The sequence below is a fragment of the Cnephaeus nilssonii genome (genome assembly GCF_951640355.1).
Source record: "Cnephaeus nilssonii genome assembly, chromosome: 6".
NCBI classification, from domain to species: Eukaryota; Metazoa; Chordata; class Mammalia; order Chiroptera; family Vespertilionidae; genus Cnephaeus; species Cnephaeus nilssonii.
Window position 1 is genome coordinate 49,383,862 of NC_137077.1, and position 13,952 is coordinate 49,397,813.

At 55.7% G+C, this 13,952-nt stretch overlaps 1 protein-coding gene across 1 annotated transcript in view; it reads right to left on the minus strand.

Moving 5' to 3' along the window:
* Positions 1-674: 674 nt before the first annotated feature.
* The window catches only part of FIGNL2 (fidgetin like 2), a 32,592-nt gene continuing 19,314 nt past the window's right edge, over positions 675-13,952 (minus strand). Inside the window, exon 2 of the mRNA XM_079774069.1 lies at positions 675-5,365. Within this exon, the coding sequence (XP_079630195.1) occupies positions 3,381-5,354 (1,974 nt within the window). The 5' untranslated portion in view covers positions 5,355-5,365 and the 3' untranslated portion in view covers positions 675-3,380. The remainder of the gene's footprint in view (positions 5,366-13,952) is intronic.

Sequence of the window (13,952 nt, forward strand, 5' to 3'; positions counted from 1 at the left end):
CGCCATTCCTCGCGGAGCCTCGGCTCCCCACAGGGCCTGTGAGGTCCTCCCGGGGCATGGCTGTGTCCCAGTGCTTCCTCCAGCCTGGCTACTCCCGCCCTCACTTTACGCTCTTACAGCAAATCACACGGAGGGTGCCGCTGCCGGCCTCCATTCTTTGTTGCTGTACCCCCTCCTGTCCAGGAAGTTTTTCTGACACAACACCACCACCATTGTGAGTCAGGGTCTTTTCTGGGCATTCTTTTTTTGTGTATTTTGTTAATCCTCACCAGAGGATATTTTTTCCATTGATTTTTTTGAGAGAGTGGAAGGGAGGGGAGAGACAGAGAGAGAGAAACATCGATGTGACAGACACATTGATTGCTCCTGCCTAGTTGTATCAGTCTCCCAGTTTCTATCAGTTTGCTGAGTTGTCAAAGATAGTTTGGGGATTGGTAACCGGTGGCGGATAAAGGATCTTGGGACCTTAAGACTAGAATTCGGCGATCTCCACACACTGCCCACTTTCCTCCATGCACTCATTTATTCCTTCATCCACTCATTCATTCATCACACAGCCTTTCTTTGCCCCCCATACCTCCGAGTCTGGCCCAACGCAGAGCCTCTGAGAGCTCAGAATTGCGTGAGAGCCTTCCCTACCCAGGGGCTTTCCGGAGCCGGAGCGTATGGCCTTTCACCTGGTGGCCGCAGGGCCCAGCGCCTGGTGGGCACTGCTTGTGCCAGACTGAACAGCAGGGGTTCCGCAGTAATGTTTTGCTCAAGGACTAGTAACACCCACAGCACCACACCAAGGGCACTGCCGGGCCTGGATGCCCACGCATTCCCCAGAGGGCTCCCCACACCTCGCTACCCCCCAAGAAATCCTCTGGAAACCACATGTCATCGCTTTAATACTGTGTAATACTTTCTTTTAAAATACAGTCTCTTCTGAGGTAGACAGACCACAACTGCAGAGCATCTTCAGACAGGAGATAAATACGTCCATGTACAACACACAGCAAAATGAGGTAGAAATGGTTACAGCTGGGGGAGAGGACCCCGACCCCAATCTGGGTGGAGGAAGGGGAGGGCCAGCTTGCTGTGTCTGTCCTCCCCCAACCCCGGCCCCTGGATTCTTTGGTATGCCCCCCCAACATTGCCAGACTTGGACCTGCCCTTCCCCCACCCAACCCAGTGCCCATGAGGTAGGTGCTAGTAGACTAGGGGATGTCTCCTTGTGCAAAGTTCCCCAAGGCCAGTAGAAGAGGCGGTGGGTCTCAATCAATGAGGCCCCCCAACCCCCAGAGCCGCCTGCCTCTTGAAGGGGAGGGATCCCCACCCCACTTCCCTGATGCCCTCCCCCCCATATACATACACACACCTGAGAGAACCTCCTCACTCCTGGCTCCCTCTAAGGGCCTTTCACAGCCAAGACCCTGCAGCCCACCCACTGCTTCTGAGGCGACAGGCCTGCACACAGCCAGCTGCAAGGAGCGGAGGGCCAGAAAGAGACCCAGGGTGAGAGGGAGACACAGAGCAGCTCTCCTGGCAGCTCTTCGAGGCCAGTGCAGCCCTCCGCACCTTGGCACCCAGATGTTCCCCCTGCACACCCTTCCAGCTGGGCGTGGGGGTGGTACAGAGACTGTAGCAGCTGTAAGGGCAGGCAGGGATCAGGGAGGGAGGCTGGGGTGGCAGAGAAAAGATGTTAGGGGTGAGGGCCTGTTCCCCCCAACTTTGGACCAAAGGCCAGAGTTGTGACATGGGCTCCCGAGGGGGAGGTGGCAAACGGCTGAAGCCCCATCAAGGGAAGTTGGAAGGAAGAGGAGGAATACGGTTCTCAGAAGGAAGCCCAAGCCTGGGCTTCTGGTGGAAGGTGTGGGTATGACTGAGAATACACCCCCAGCGTTAGAATAAAACAGCCTGCCCCCTCACGCTGCCTGCCCTCAAGACCTAGGACCCCAGGAGAATGAGAAAGGATACTTCCCCACAGAGCCTCTCCTGCGTCGGATGCTCACCCCTCACCAGAGCCTCCCAGCAGACAGGGAAGGGTGAGTCTGCAGTCAGTTTTGTGCCCAACCAGACTTGTGGCTAAACTGTCTTTCCCTCCAGAGGCGATCCCCGGGGCCTGCACACAGGAGACCTCTGCCTGGTCGATGGCCAGGTGAGCTGACCTCTCTGAGGACTGTCTGCCTCTGTCACCTTCCCATTTGGGCCTCTCGGGGTCTGGGGCAGGAAGTGGGCGAGTTAACCCTTCATAGAAAATACTGAGCTGAGAGTGGGACCCAGCTGGAGGAGTAGCAGAAAGGGGGCAAGACTCACCTGCTCCCCAATCCCACAGCACGCTCCCCAACACCCCTGCCTACAACCTTGGGCTGGGGAGGAAGCCTACAAATACATTCTGCTTCCCTCTGACCCAGGAAGAGCAGGGCTGGAAGGGTAGCTCTGGTCCTCCTCTCCCCCTCCCCACAAGTCTCCCTTTCTTCTGGGAGAATTGGCTCTCCTGAGGGGTAGGGTGGGTGGTGGGATCACACAGGAGAGTAGCCCAAGTCGAACATTCTTTCTGAGGTCAGTTTCTTCCTGAGTTGTCAAAAGAAAAAGAAAAACAGCAAGTTCTACACATCTTACAAAAAAAAAAATAAGAGGCCTAAATATTAAACAAGCTACATTCCTGGGATTTCCCCCTCAAAAACAAACAACAACAACAACAACAAACCCTTCTTTGGGTGGTTTTTGCTTGACACCTCCCCCAGACCCAAGGTTTCAGCTGGGTAATGGGGTGGGAGGGAACTCCCTAGCCCCTCCTCCTCAACCGCTGGACCTCCAGATCTCCTGCAAAGGGACGCCGCCGTCTTTGAATGAGAGGGACAGAAGGCAGGGAGAAGGACCAAGAGGCACAGAAGCTAGAGAGCAAGGGATGGAGACAGCGCAGAGGGTGGTAGATGGAGATAGGGGAGGGAGGAGCAAAAGAGAAACTGGGCAGGATGGGGGGTTGGAGGGGTAGTGACAATAAGGCAGAAAGAGAAAACTAAGCGAAAGCAAAGAAAGAGGGGGGAGTGGGGGGAGGAGGAGGGAGGCATCCAGATAGCGAGGAGACAAAAGAATTGTGGTGAGAGCGCAGGAGTTCCTTAGGCCCCAGGCAGACATGCCCGTCTGAGGGGCTGAGATGGCGAGCTTCCCGTCCACAATAAATAGAAAAAACCTGAGTACACAGCGCATATGGCATCTATCTGCCTAGCAGAAGCAATTTCCTTCCCACGGAAAAAAAAACAATCCACCAACGGCCCCGTTTCCTCCCTCCCCACATTCACCACTCGGCACCCTCCCAGCCAGGTGGGTTACAGACATCCCTCCCAGGACCGGGGAGGGGGGGATGGCGGCTCCCGCGCCTCCCCCTCGCGCCGTCAGTGTCCGAAGCCGTACATTTTGTCCCACTCCACATACGAGTCCAGGTCCTTGGGGGTGGCCCGGGGGCCCACCTTGGCCAGGGCCGCCTCCAAGTCCTTGTAGGAGAGGGGGCGCTGCAGCCCCGGGAGGCCCGCCCCGGCCGCCGCCTGCTGGCACAGCTGCCCCAGCTCGCCCCCGGAGAAGCCCTGGGTGCCCTGCACCAGGGCCGCCAGCTCCCGGTCGCTCAGCACGCAGCCCTGCTGGGCCAGCGCCCGCTGCAGGATCTGTCCGCGGGCCGCACCATCGGGCAGCGCCACGTAAAAGCGGAGAACAAAACGCCGGCGGGTGGCCTCGTCCAGAGCTGCGGGCCGCGAGGTGGTGCCCACAACCAGCACGCCGTCGGCCCCCGCGCCGCAGCCGCCGTCCAGGCAAGCCAGGAGCGGCGCGAGCAGCGAGCCCGCGGCGGCGGCGCCGTCCTCCCGGGCCGGCAGCAGCGCGTCCAGCTCGCTGATGAGCAGCACCGCCGGCGGGCGGCAGCGCGCAGCCGCGAAGGCCGCCTGGAGGAGGCGCGCGCCCTCGGCGGCCCCGGGCGCGGCCAGCGAGGCCGCGCGCAGGCGCAGCAGCGAGGCTCCCAGCTGCGTGGCCAGGCAGCGCCCCAGCAGCGCCTTGCCCGCCCCCCGCGGCCCGAAGAGCAGCACGGTCCGCGGCGGGCGCGGGCTGCCGGGGTAGGCGGGCGGCCTCAGCAGGGGCCACACCAGCTCCTCCTCCAGCGCCGCCTTGAGCGCGCCCTGGCCCGCCACGTCTGCCCACTGCACCGGGGGCCCGCAGTCCAGCATCTTGCTCGTCACCAGCTCCAGGGCCCCCGGGTCCACAGCTTTGAGGGGCTCCTCCGACGGCAAGGCAAAGGCCCCCCGGGGCACCGGGGCCGGCGCGCGCTCCGGGAACTTGTCAAATGACTCGAGTTGCGGGCCGTAGCCCGGGGAGCCCAGGACCTTGAGCGGGACGCCGCCGGCGTACTTGCCCGACGCCTCCTCCACCGCCCCCGGCGGCTTCGCCCGGAACCCGTTGCCTCGACCGTCGCCGTTGTCCGCGGCGGGGTAGGCGGCGCCGTCGGCCGCCGGGGCCTTGGTGGGCTCGTAGACGTACTTGCGGTAGCGGCCCTCCGCGCCCTCGTCCGCGGCCTTGCGCTTCAGCGACACCCCGGCCTCCGCCCCCGGAGCGGCGGCCTGGAAGCCGTAGGAGGCGGGCGCGGGCCGGGCCGGGGCGGGCGCGGGCAGGGGCGTGGGCGCCGCCAGGCCCGAGGGCAGGTAGGGGGTGGGCGGCGGGGCCGGGGGCAGAGCCCCGTAACCCGGCTGCGCGGCGTAGCCCCCCGCGGGGTAGTTGTACAGGGGCCCCGAGGGGCCGTAGCCGGGCGGAGGCGGCGGCTGCAGCAGCGCGGCGGGGGGCGGCGGGGGCAGCGCGGTCCCCGTCTGCGCGCAGTAGCCCGGGGCCAGGTACCCCCCGCCGTAGCCGGCCGCGTACTCTGGCGCCGCCGACGGGCCCCCGCACGCATTGCCGGCGTAGAGGGGTTCAGGCAGGTTCCCGGCTAAAACCGGGGAGCCCCCGAGGCCCCCGGATCCGCCCCCACTGCCCGACTTGGTTCCGGGCAGGCCTTCGTGGAGCGAGGCCAAGGGGTAGTGTGGCTCCGGCCCTGGCCAGGGCTCGGGGTCCCCCTTGGCGCCGTTGAGAAAGGCGGCGTCGCCGTAGGCGCCCAGGGTGGGGCGCTCGTAGGGCGAGTCCAGGACCCCCGAGTACTTCTCTGCGTAGCGCTTGAGGAGGTTGGAGGCCGTGAGGGCCGAGATGTCGTCGTGCGCCCAAGCATAGTGGCAGCGCTGGCGACCCCCAGGGGGCAGCTCCAACTTGTGGGCTGGCGACGGGGTGGTGGAGGAGACGTCCAGGTGCTGCTCTGGCCACTGGTTGAGAGGCTGGGCGTGTTCCGGTGTCCAGTGCATCTTCAACAGAGCTGCAAGAGAGGCGGCTCGTGAGGTCCTTCCTGACTCCCTACCCACTGACCTCCCTGCCCCCTGACCTCCCTGCCCCCTGACCTCCCTACCCACTGCCCTCCCTGCCCCCTGACCTCCCTGCCCACTGCCCTGCCTACCCACTGACCTCCCTGCCCACTGACCTCCCTGCCCACTGACCTCCCTGCCCACTGACCTCCCTACCCACCGCCCTCCCTGCCCACTGACCTCCCTGCCCACTGCCCTCCCTGCCCACCGGACTCCCTACCCACTGCCCTCCCTACCCACTGCCCTCCCTGCCCACTGACCTCCCTACCCACTGACCTCCCTGCCCACTGCCCTCCCTGCCCACCGGACTCCCTACCCATTGCCCTCCCTGCCCACTGACCTCCCTACCCACTGACCTCCCTGCCCACTGCCCTCCCTGCCCACCGGACTCCCTACCCACTGCCCTCCCTACCCACTGCCCTCCCTGCCCACTGACCTCCCTACCCACTGACTCCCTGCCCACTGCCCTCCCTGCCCACCGGACTCCCTACCCACTGCCCTCCCTGCCCACTGACCTCCCTACCCACTGACTCCCTGCCCACTGCCCTCCCTGCCCACCGGACTCCCTACCCACTGCCCTCCCTGCCCACTGACCTCCCTACCCACTGACCTCCCTGCCCACCGGACTCCCTACCCACTGCCCTCCCTGCCCACTGACCTCCCTGCCCACTGACCTCCCTGCCCACTGCCCTCCCTACCCACTGACCTCCCTACCCACTGACCTCCCTGCCCACCGGACTCCCTACCCACTGCCCTCCCTGCCCACTGACCTCCCTGCCCACTGACCTCCCTGCCCACCGGACTCCCTGCCCACTGACCCCCCTACCCACTGCCCTCCCTGCCCACCGGACTCCCTACCCACTGCCCTCCCTGCCCACTGCCCTTCCTGCCCACCGACCTCCCTACCCACTGACCTCCCTACCCACTGCCCTCCCTGCCCACTGACCTCCCTACCCACTGCCCTCCCTACCCACTGCCCTCCCTGCCCACTGACCTCCCTACCCACTGACCTCCCTACCCACTGCCCTCCCTACCCACTGCCCTCCCTGCCCACTGACCTCCCTACCCACTGCCCTCCCTACCCACTGCCCTCCCTGCCCACCGCCCTCCCTACCCACTGACCTCCCTACCCACTGCCCTCCCTGCCCACTGACCTCCCTACCCACTGCCCTCCCTGCCCACTGCCCTCCCTGCCCACCGGACTCCCTACCCACTGCCCTCCCTGCCCACTGCCCTCCCTGCCCACCGGACTCCCTACCCACTGCCCTCCCTGCCCACTGCCCTCCCTGCCCACTGACCTCCCTACCCACTGACCTCCCTGCCCACTGCCCTCCCTGCCCACCGACCTCCCTACCCACTGCCCTCCCTGCCCACTGACCTCCCTGCCCACTGCCCTGCCTACCCACTGACCTCCCTACCCACTGACTCCCTGCCCACCGACCTCCCTACCCACCGGACTCCCTACCCACCGCCCTCCCTGCCTCCTGACCTCCCTGCCCACTGACCTCCCTACCCACTGCCCTCCCTACCCACTGAGACTGCAGCTCAGGACGGGCTGGTTCTCCGGCGCCCACCACCCTCCTGGGGAACCTTCTCCAGCACCAAGTACACAGTACAGCAAGCATGTCAAACTGGGCCCGCGGGCCGCATGTGGCCCACAATGAATATTTTTGCGGCCCAGCCAATATAACGGTATGGAAGGAACATTTTAATAATAATTTCATAATCTTCCCCACACACCACGCGCGTCTATAGTCGCAAACCTCGCCTATCAACTCTGGTCGCCCAATTTTAAAATCAGACTTGTTAGTGACATCTCTGGGTTTGTAAAAAAAATTATGGTAACTTAAACTCATAAATATTCCAGCGCATATGGAAGAAATTCCAATATCCCGTTTTGGACACATGGCAGTTAACTGGTTAATTTTTATAATATCCTGTTATACGTAATTATTAATAACAAACTACAATGTTCGCTAATGACTGATTATTATAATCGTGTTGCATTCATTTCCCATATGTTCCTTACCACAGGCGCACCATTTCTGTCCACTAATACTAGCAGCAAATATTTTAGCAGCCAATTGCCACATCGTTAGTCTTGTACTGACTTGTTTAGTGTGCACAACAGGAAATATTTCGCTTTCAGAGAACAGTGGGTTTATTTGCATTACGCTTATTAATTTGCAGTTATTCAGTTTCTGGTAAGTTAATGTTCAAGAAAAAATATTAAATTTTATTAAAATGTTCTATTTTATGTTAACGATTACTCATTTATTTCAGCCCTTGTATTCAGCATGTCTCTATCGAAATCTATGAAAATTGAAGCTTTGTTTTTGTTTTTGATTTTTGCAGCCCACAGAAACTTAAACCTTGTTTATTTGGCCCTGTTAGCCTTTGGGTTTGACATGCTTGCAGTACAGGATCTACCCCTCTTGTCCCAGGTTAAAGTTATCGAAAATACTTCCCTCAGAACAAGAGGGTTCCGAAAAGGACATGCTTGGCCCTAACTTCACCTTTTTTCATATTAAATTTATTGGGGTGACATTGGTCAACATGATATAGGTTTCAGGTGTAGGTTTCTATCTAGTACAGTGGTCGGCAAACTGCGGCTCGCGAGCCACATGCGGCTCTTTGGCCCCTTGAGTGTGGCTCTTCCACAAAATACTACGTATCCTAATTAAGTTAATAACAATGTACCACCTATATAGTTTAAATTTTAAAAATTTGGCTCTCAAAAGAAATTTCAATCGTTGTACTGTTGATATTTGGCTCTGTTGACTAATGAGTTTGCCGACCACTGACCTAGTATGTTACAAGATCTGTATATTGCACCATGGGCCCACCACCCAAAGTCAAATCTCCTGTCACCATATATTGGGGCTGCCTTCTCCTCCCACCCCCTTCCCTCTGGCAACCAACTAACTTCATCTTATAGGCAATGATTACAATTTTATCCTGGCCACACCAGCCCTGACCTCTAGGACACAAGGGTCCTGACTTCCAGACCTAACGGAGTGAAGGGTACAACATCCTAGCCCTGGGACTAGCCAGCCCAAGTGGGGCTCCTTCAGTAACAGCTGCTTGTTGCATGCCCACCATGTGCTAGGGAGGCACTAAAGAGACACTGAGCTTGTGTAATGAGGAGAGGCTGCCCAGGGCCCCTGACCGAATGGCCCAACAGTGTGATAGTCGTAAGTGCTCTGTTCACCTCCATCTTCCTAGAGACTCCAGGGCCCCCTTGGGGCCTGAAGTGAGGGATATAGATGTCTTTGGCAGTTCTGCACTGTCCCTGGGAAATCCCAGAGGCTGATCTAGAAGCATTCACCTCCTTTCCACTTGGTTTCTTTTAGTCTCTGCCTGATAAGGTCAGAGCACATGGGTTCCAGACCCAATTCTGCACGTGATGGCTGTGTGCCCAGGGCAAGTGTTGCCATCTGTCTCATTCCCAAAATATGTTCATCACAATACAGAGAGGTCATTTAGAATAGATAAATCATATTCCAGAGGAGATGGGGGAAGTTAGTTTGCAGCATTGCAGTTAAGTGCACATCTTAGCTTCCCAGTAACCAAATAACTCACTTTGCAAAGTAAAAAACACTGCCATACTCAAAAGAAGCAAAATGTTCCTAGCATAGAGATCACAGGGCTTATTTTTCATGGACCTCAGGAAGCAAACATGTGAGCTGTAATAATGTCCTCTTAGCCATGCCACACAGAAATATTAATGGCTGTTTCTCCCACTGTCCCTCAGCACCAGTCAAGGCATGAGCCAAACCGTAGTCAAGCGACTCAGGGCCTGGGGACGTGCACTCTCTGGGCACATGGCTCCAATGAGTTAGCCTGATCCGAGGGTAAAATCTCAAACACTGAATGGCATACTAGAGATAGTTTTGGTGATCAGTATTTCTCAAACCTAAGCTTTTAATAAGATAAGTTAACCTTACAGTTTCAATATTCTTCAACAAATACTAAATGTTATCCTGGGGGTAAAGGGGGCAGATTGCAAGGTGAATGATGGTTCAGCCAGATGTGGAGACAGACAATATCTTTTGTGAGGTGGGAAGATACAGGTGTGTCCCAAGAGCTCTGGGGCTCAAGGGAACATGCTACACCTGGTGGAGAAGGCCTCACTAAGGAGGTGGTGTCTTTACTGGACTTTGAATGGTGAGGGACCAAGTTGACCAGACAGGCTAGAGGGTTCTAACACCTTTAAAGGTACAGAACACAGTGCATCAGAAAGGCGGGACTGGGTTAACTCATATGCCCTATTCCCTTCCTCAAGACAATTTATTTCCACATTCTTGAAAAGTGTCATAATAAATCTACATATCTACTGTGTCTATGATGTGAATCAGGCGCCTTAATAGGGCTTCAAACAAACAAACAAAAAGACCCCAAACAGCCACAGCAATCTTGTAAAAGAAGAACAAAGTTGGAGGGATCACAATACTGGATATAAAACTATACTACAAAGCTATTGTAATCAAAACAGCCTGTTACTGGCATAAGAACCGGCATATAGACCAATGGGACAGAACAGAGACCCCAGAAATTGACCCACACTAATGCTGTCAATATTTGACAAGGAAAGCAAAAACTTACAATGGTGTAAAGACAGTCTTTTCAACAAATGGTTTTGGGAAAACTGGACACGCACATGCAAAAAAGATGAAACTAGACCACCAACTTACACCAGACACAAGAATAAGTTCAAAATGTAAGTCATGAGACCATAAAAATCCTAGAAGAAAACGTAGGCAGTAAAAACTCAGACATCTCACGTAGCAGAATTTTCACTGATACATCTCCAAGGGTAAGAGAAACAGGAAAAACTAAACATATGGGACTACATCAAACTAAAAAGCTTCTGCACAGCAAAAGAAACCACCATCAAAATGAAAAGAGAACCCACTGTTGGGAGAACATATTTGCCAGTGATACATCTGATAAAGGGTTAATATCCAAGTACATAAAGAATTCATACTAGTCAACAATTAAGTCCAATTTAAAAATGGGCAAAGGACCTGAATAGACAATTCTCCAAAGAGGACATACAGATGGCCAATAGATGGCCAATACAGTATGAAAAAATGCTCAAAGTCACTAATCATCAGAAATGCAAATTAAAACCACAATGAGATATCACCTCACACCTGTCAGAATGGTTACCACCCTATCCTATATAATAAAAGGCTAATATGCAAATAGACCAAATGGCGGAATAACCAGTCCCTATGATGTGCGCTGACCACCAGGGGGTGCGCGGAACATGGCGGGCGGCAGCAGTAGGCGGCAGAGCATGGAACATGGTGGGCGTCAGCTGCAGCAGGTGAGCAAGGGTGCCAGACCAAGGTGGGGCACGGGTCACTGTCATTGGAGCCAGCCTCTGGTGGTTACTGAGAATTCTTTGCTCCGGCACGCCATGGTCCCACCCAGCGCTCGCACCTGCTGCCACCCGCTGCCAGCGCCTGGCGCCGCCCCGATTGCTCAGCGCCGTCAGTGGGTGCGAGTGTCAGCTGCTGGCCCCGATTGCCCCTCAGGGCTTCTCCACCTCCCCCTGCTCCTGAGGGGTGATTAGGGCAGCAGCCGCTGCTCGCACCTGCTGCTGGCACCAGCCCCAATCGATCCGTGCCGTCAGCGGATGCGAGCAGTGGCGGTGGGAGCAGGGCTGCCAGCAGATGGGACCATGGCGGGCGGGGGCACAGAGGATGGGCTGAGACCCGCCCCTGTGTCCACCGCAGCCTCCCAGCCCACAGCTCCTTTCAAGGTGCACGAATTTGTGCACTGGGCCCCTACTCAATAAATAAACAAGTGCCCGGGTTGTGGGCTCAATCCCCAATGGGGGGCACGCGGGAGGCAGCTGATCAATGATTCTCTCTCATTATTAATGTTTCTGTCTCTCCCTTTCTCTTCCTCTCTGAAATCAATAAAAATATATTTTTTAAAAAAATTAAAAAGCTGTGGTACATTTACACAATGGAATACTATGCAGCTGTAAAAAAGAAGGATCGCTTACCCTTTGAGACACTATGGACCTGGAGAGTATTGTGCTAAGCAAAATAAGCCAGTCAGAGAAAGACAAGTATCACATGACCTCACTCATATGTGGAATCTAATGAACAAAATAGATCCAGAGACATAGAAGCATGGAACAGACTGTAGAATCTCAGAGGGAAGGCCGGGGGGCGGGGGGGGGGGGGGGGGGGGAGGGGGCAGGGCGGGAGCAGCTAAAGGGGGGAGGAGATTAACCAAAGAAATTGTATACATATATGCATAACCCATAGACACAGTCAATAGGGTGGTGAAGGCCTGGGGCAGGGGCTGAGGGTGGGCTAGAAGGGGTCAGTGGGGGAAAAGTGGGGACATATGTAATACTTTCAACAATAAATATCTTTTTTAAATAGTGTGGTGAAGGCCTAAGTGGGGGGTAGGGGCTGAGCAGAGGTGGCTACTGGGGGTCATCTCTAATACAATTATATATATATATATATATATACATACATACACACACATACACACACACACACACACAAAGAAATAGTGCTCATGTGCAGTGAGCAAACTACATAATCATACACTGCAAGCCTAGAAGGAGTACCAAGAAATGTCGGGTCACTGAAGGCTTGGAAGTAGGTGTATGTAGGGAGCGTGGTAGAAGAAGAGGCTGAAAATAAGCAAGTGGCTTCTCAGGTTCTCTTCAGTTGCCCGAACTTACAGCAGTTTGTTGACAGCACCACCTCCAAAGACTATGACCTGACATCAATGGGAGAGAGCAGTCTTTGAATCGAAAATTATTTACTCTCATCGCCACTGCCCTAGGGAGGGCGTGAGCCATAGATACTAAAGCTTAAAAAAGGAAAGTTTTTAAGGTTGTTTCGCCTTCAGCGTTCATCCTGAACACCAATGACAAGAAAGCAGAGCTGAGTGGGAGGTCTGTGGGCAGATATGCCGGTTCTACTGAAGGTTTTCAAAGAACAGAGGCATTACCTGGTGTCAGCCGGGGTAATTTGCTGGGACATCAGAAATCACAAGGGGTCTGGTTGCAGGGTCTTATGAGGGAACATCAGAGTTATACAAATGCAAATCAGGTGGGGCAAAAGTGGGTTTACAGTTGTGAGTACTGGAAACACAGTTTATTATTTATTATTTATTAATTATTGTATTTTCTATACAAACAACCGTAAACCTGCTTTTGCGCCCCCCCCCATATTGTATTACCACATGGACCTTTAAACCTGTTTTGTGTTGTTATTGTTTTATTCATGGTTATCTGTGTTTTGGCTCCTTCATATGGAGAAAAGATATTTGATGACAGCACTTTCCCTGAACACATTAAGCTGGGAATGATGGGGAAGGACATCCATAGACACGGTAAGGAAGGCTCTGTGTCTGGGCAGTTCCATGGGCATTTCCTTCACCCCTTCTGCTCCTCTTCACTCAAGTCCCCACCCTCAGGGCCAAGCACTCAGCCTAGGTCATCACTGAGCCACTCCACCTAGCAGGTGTGGACTCCAGGAATCCACCTGTGGCTCTCCACCCTGTCCCAGCATCACACCCCCTCTAGCTCATCTATTCCAGGACTAGCCCCTCTCAAGCCGCTCCTCGCCCTACCCAGAGGGGCCCTTGTCCCTGGCAGCTCATCCAGCCCCCTTGATCTCTACCCTCCACCCCTCCGGATGCTGGCCTTCCACTCTAGGTAACTCTCTTCCATTTTAACCAGGAGCACATTGCCCTCACTTCCGGCTTTCTGCTTGCACCTTTATCTACATCCACTTTGCAGGCAGGAAGCCTGAGCGTCCATCCACCCCAGCCCTTGATCCCATCTTGGTTCAGCCTGGGATCTTGCCTCATTAATTAAGGATTCCTTCCCCCTACTGTGTCCTGGCTCCCTCCCCACAGCAAGCATCATTGCTTCCTGTCTTCAAAAAGACCTCCTGGACCCTAAGTCCCCACTTGCTACCAGCCCCTCTTTTTTCCCCTTCTTTCAAGATCCTTTCAGATGGCTGTCTAAATGCAGTGATCTGGCCTCTGTTAGAGAGCCTTTAATGGTTTGGCTGGGGAGCAGAGGGCCAGTCAGCAACTTTCTAAACTCAGTCACAAAGCACTTGCTCTCAAGACTTCCTCTCACCTCTTCCAAGGGAAGAGCAAAGGTCTGGCCGGAATGCCCCAGCCCAAGGAAGGGGAGAAGACAGAAGTTGGAGGAGGTGAGACTGCCGTCCTGCACCCAGGCTGAGAATGCTGGCCCGCGTGAGCCTGGCACACTCCAGCATTCATACTGTGCGGAGGTGTGCGCAGCTACAGGCACATGTGCAGGTCTGTGCCTGTCACACACATACTCTGTCTCATCTCTCTGGGCTTTAAATGCAAACTCAGCTGGGTGCTTTCTGACACAACCAGCCTCCCCCTTGCCTTCCTCCCCTCCCCCCCGACTCAGAGAGGTTAGGGTAGAGCATAGAGCATGCTGTTTCCCTGCCCCACACCCAGACCAGTTACAGTCCTTTTGCTCTTACACAGGGACTCTGGGCCTACCTGTGACCT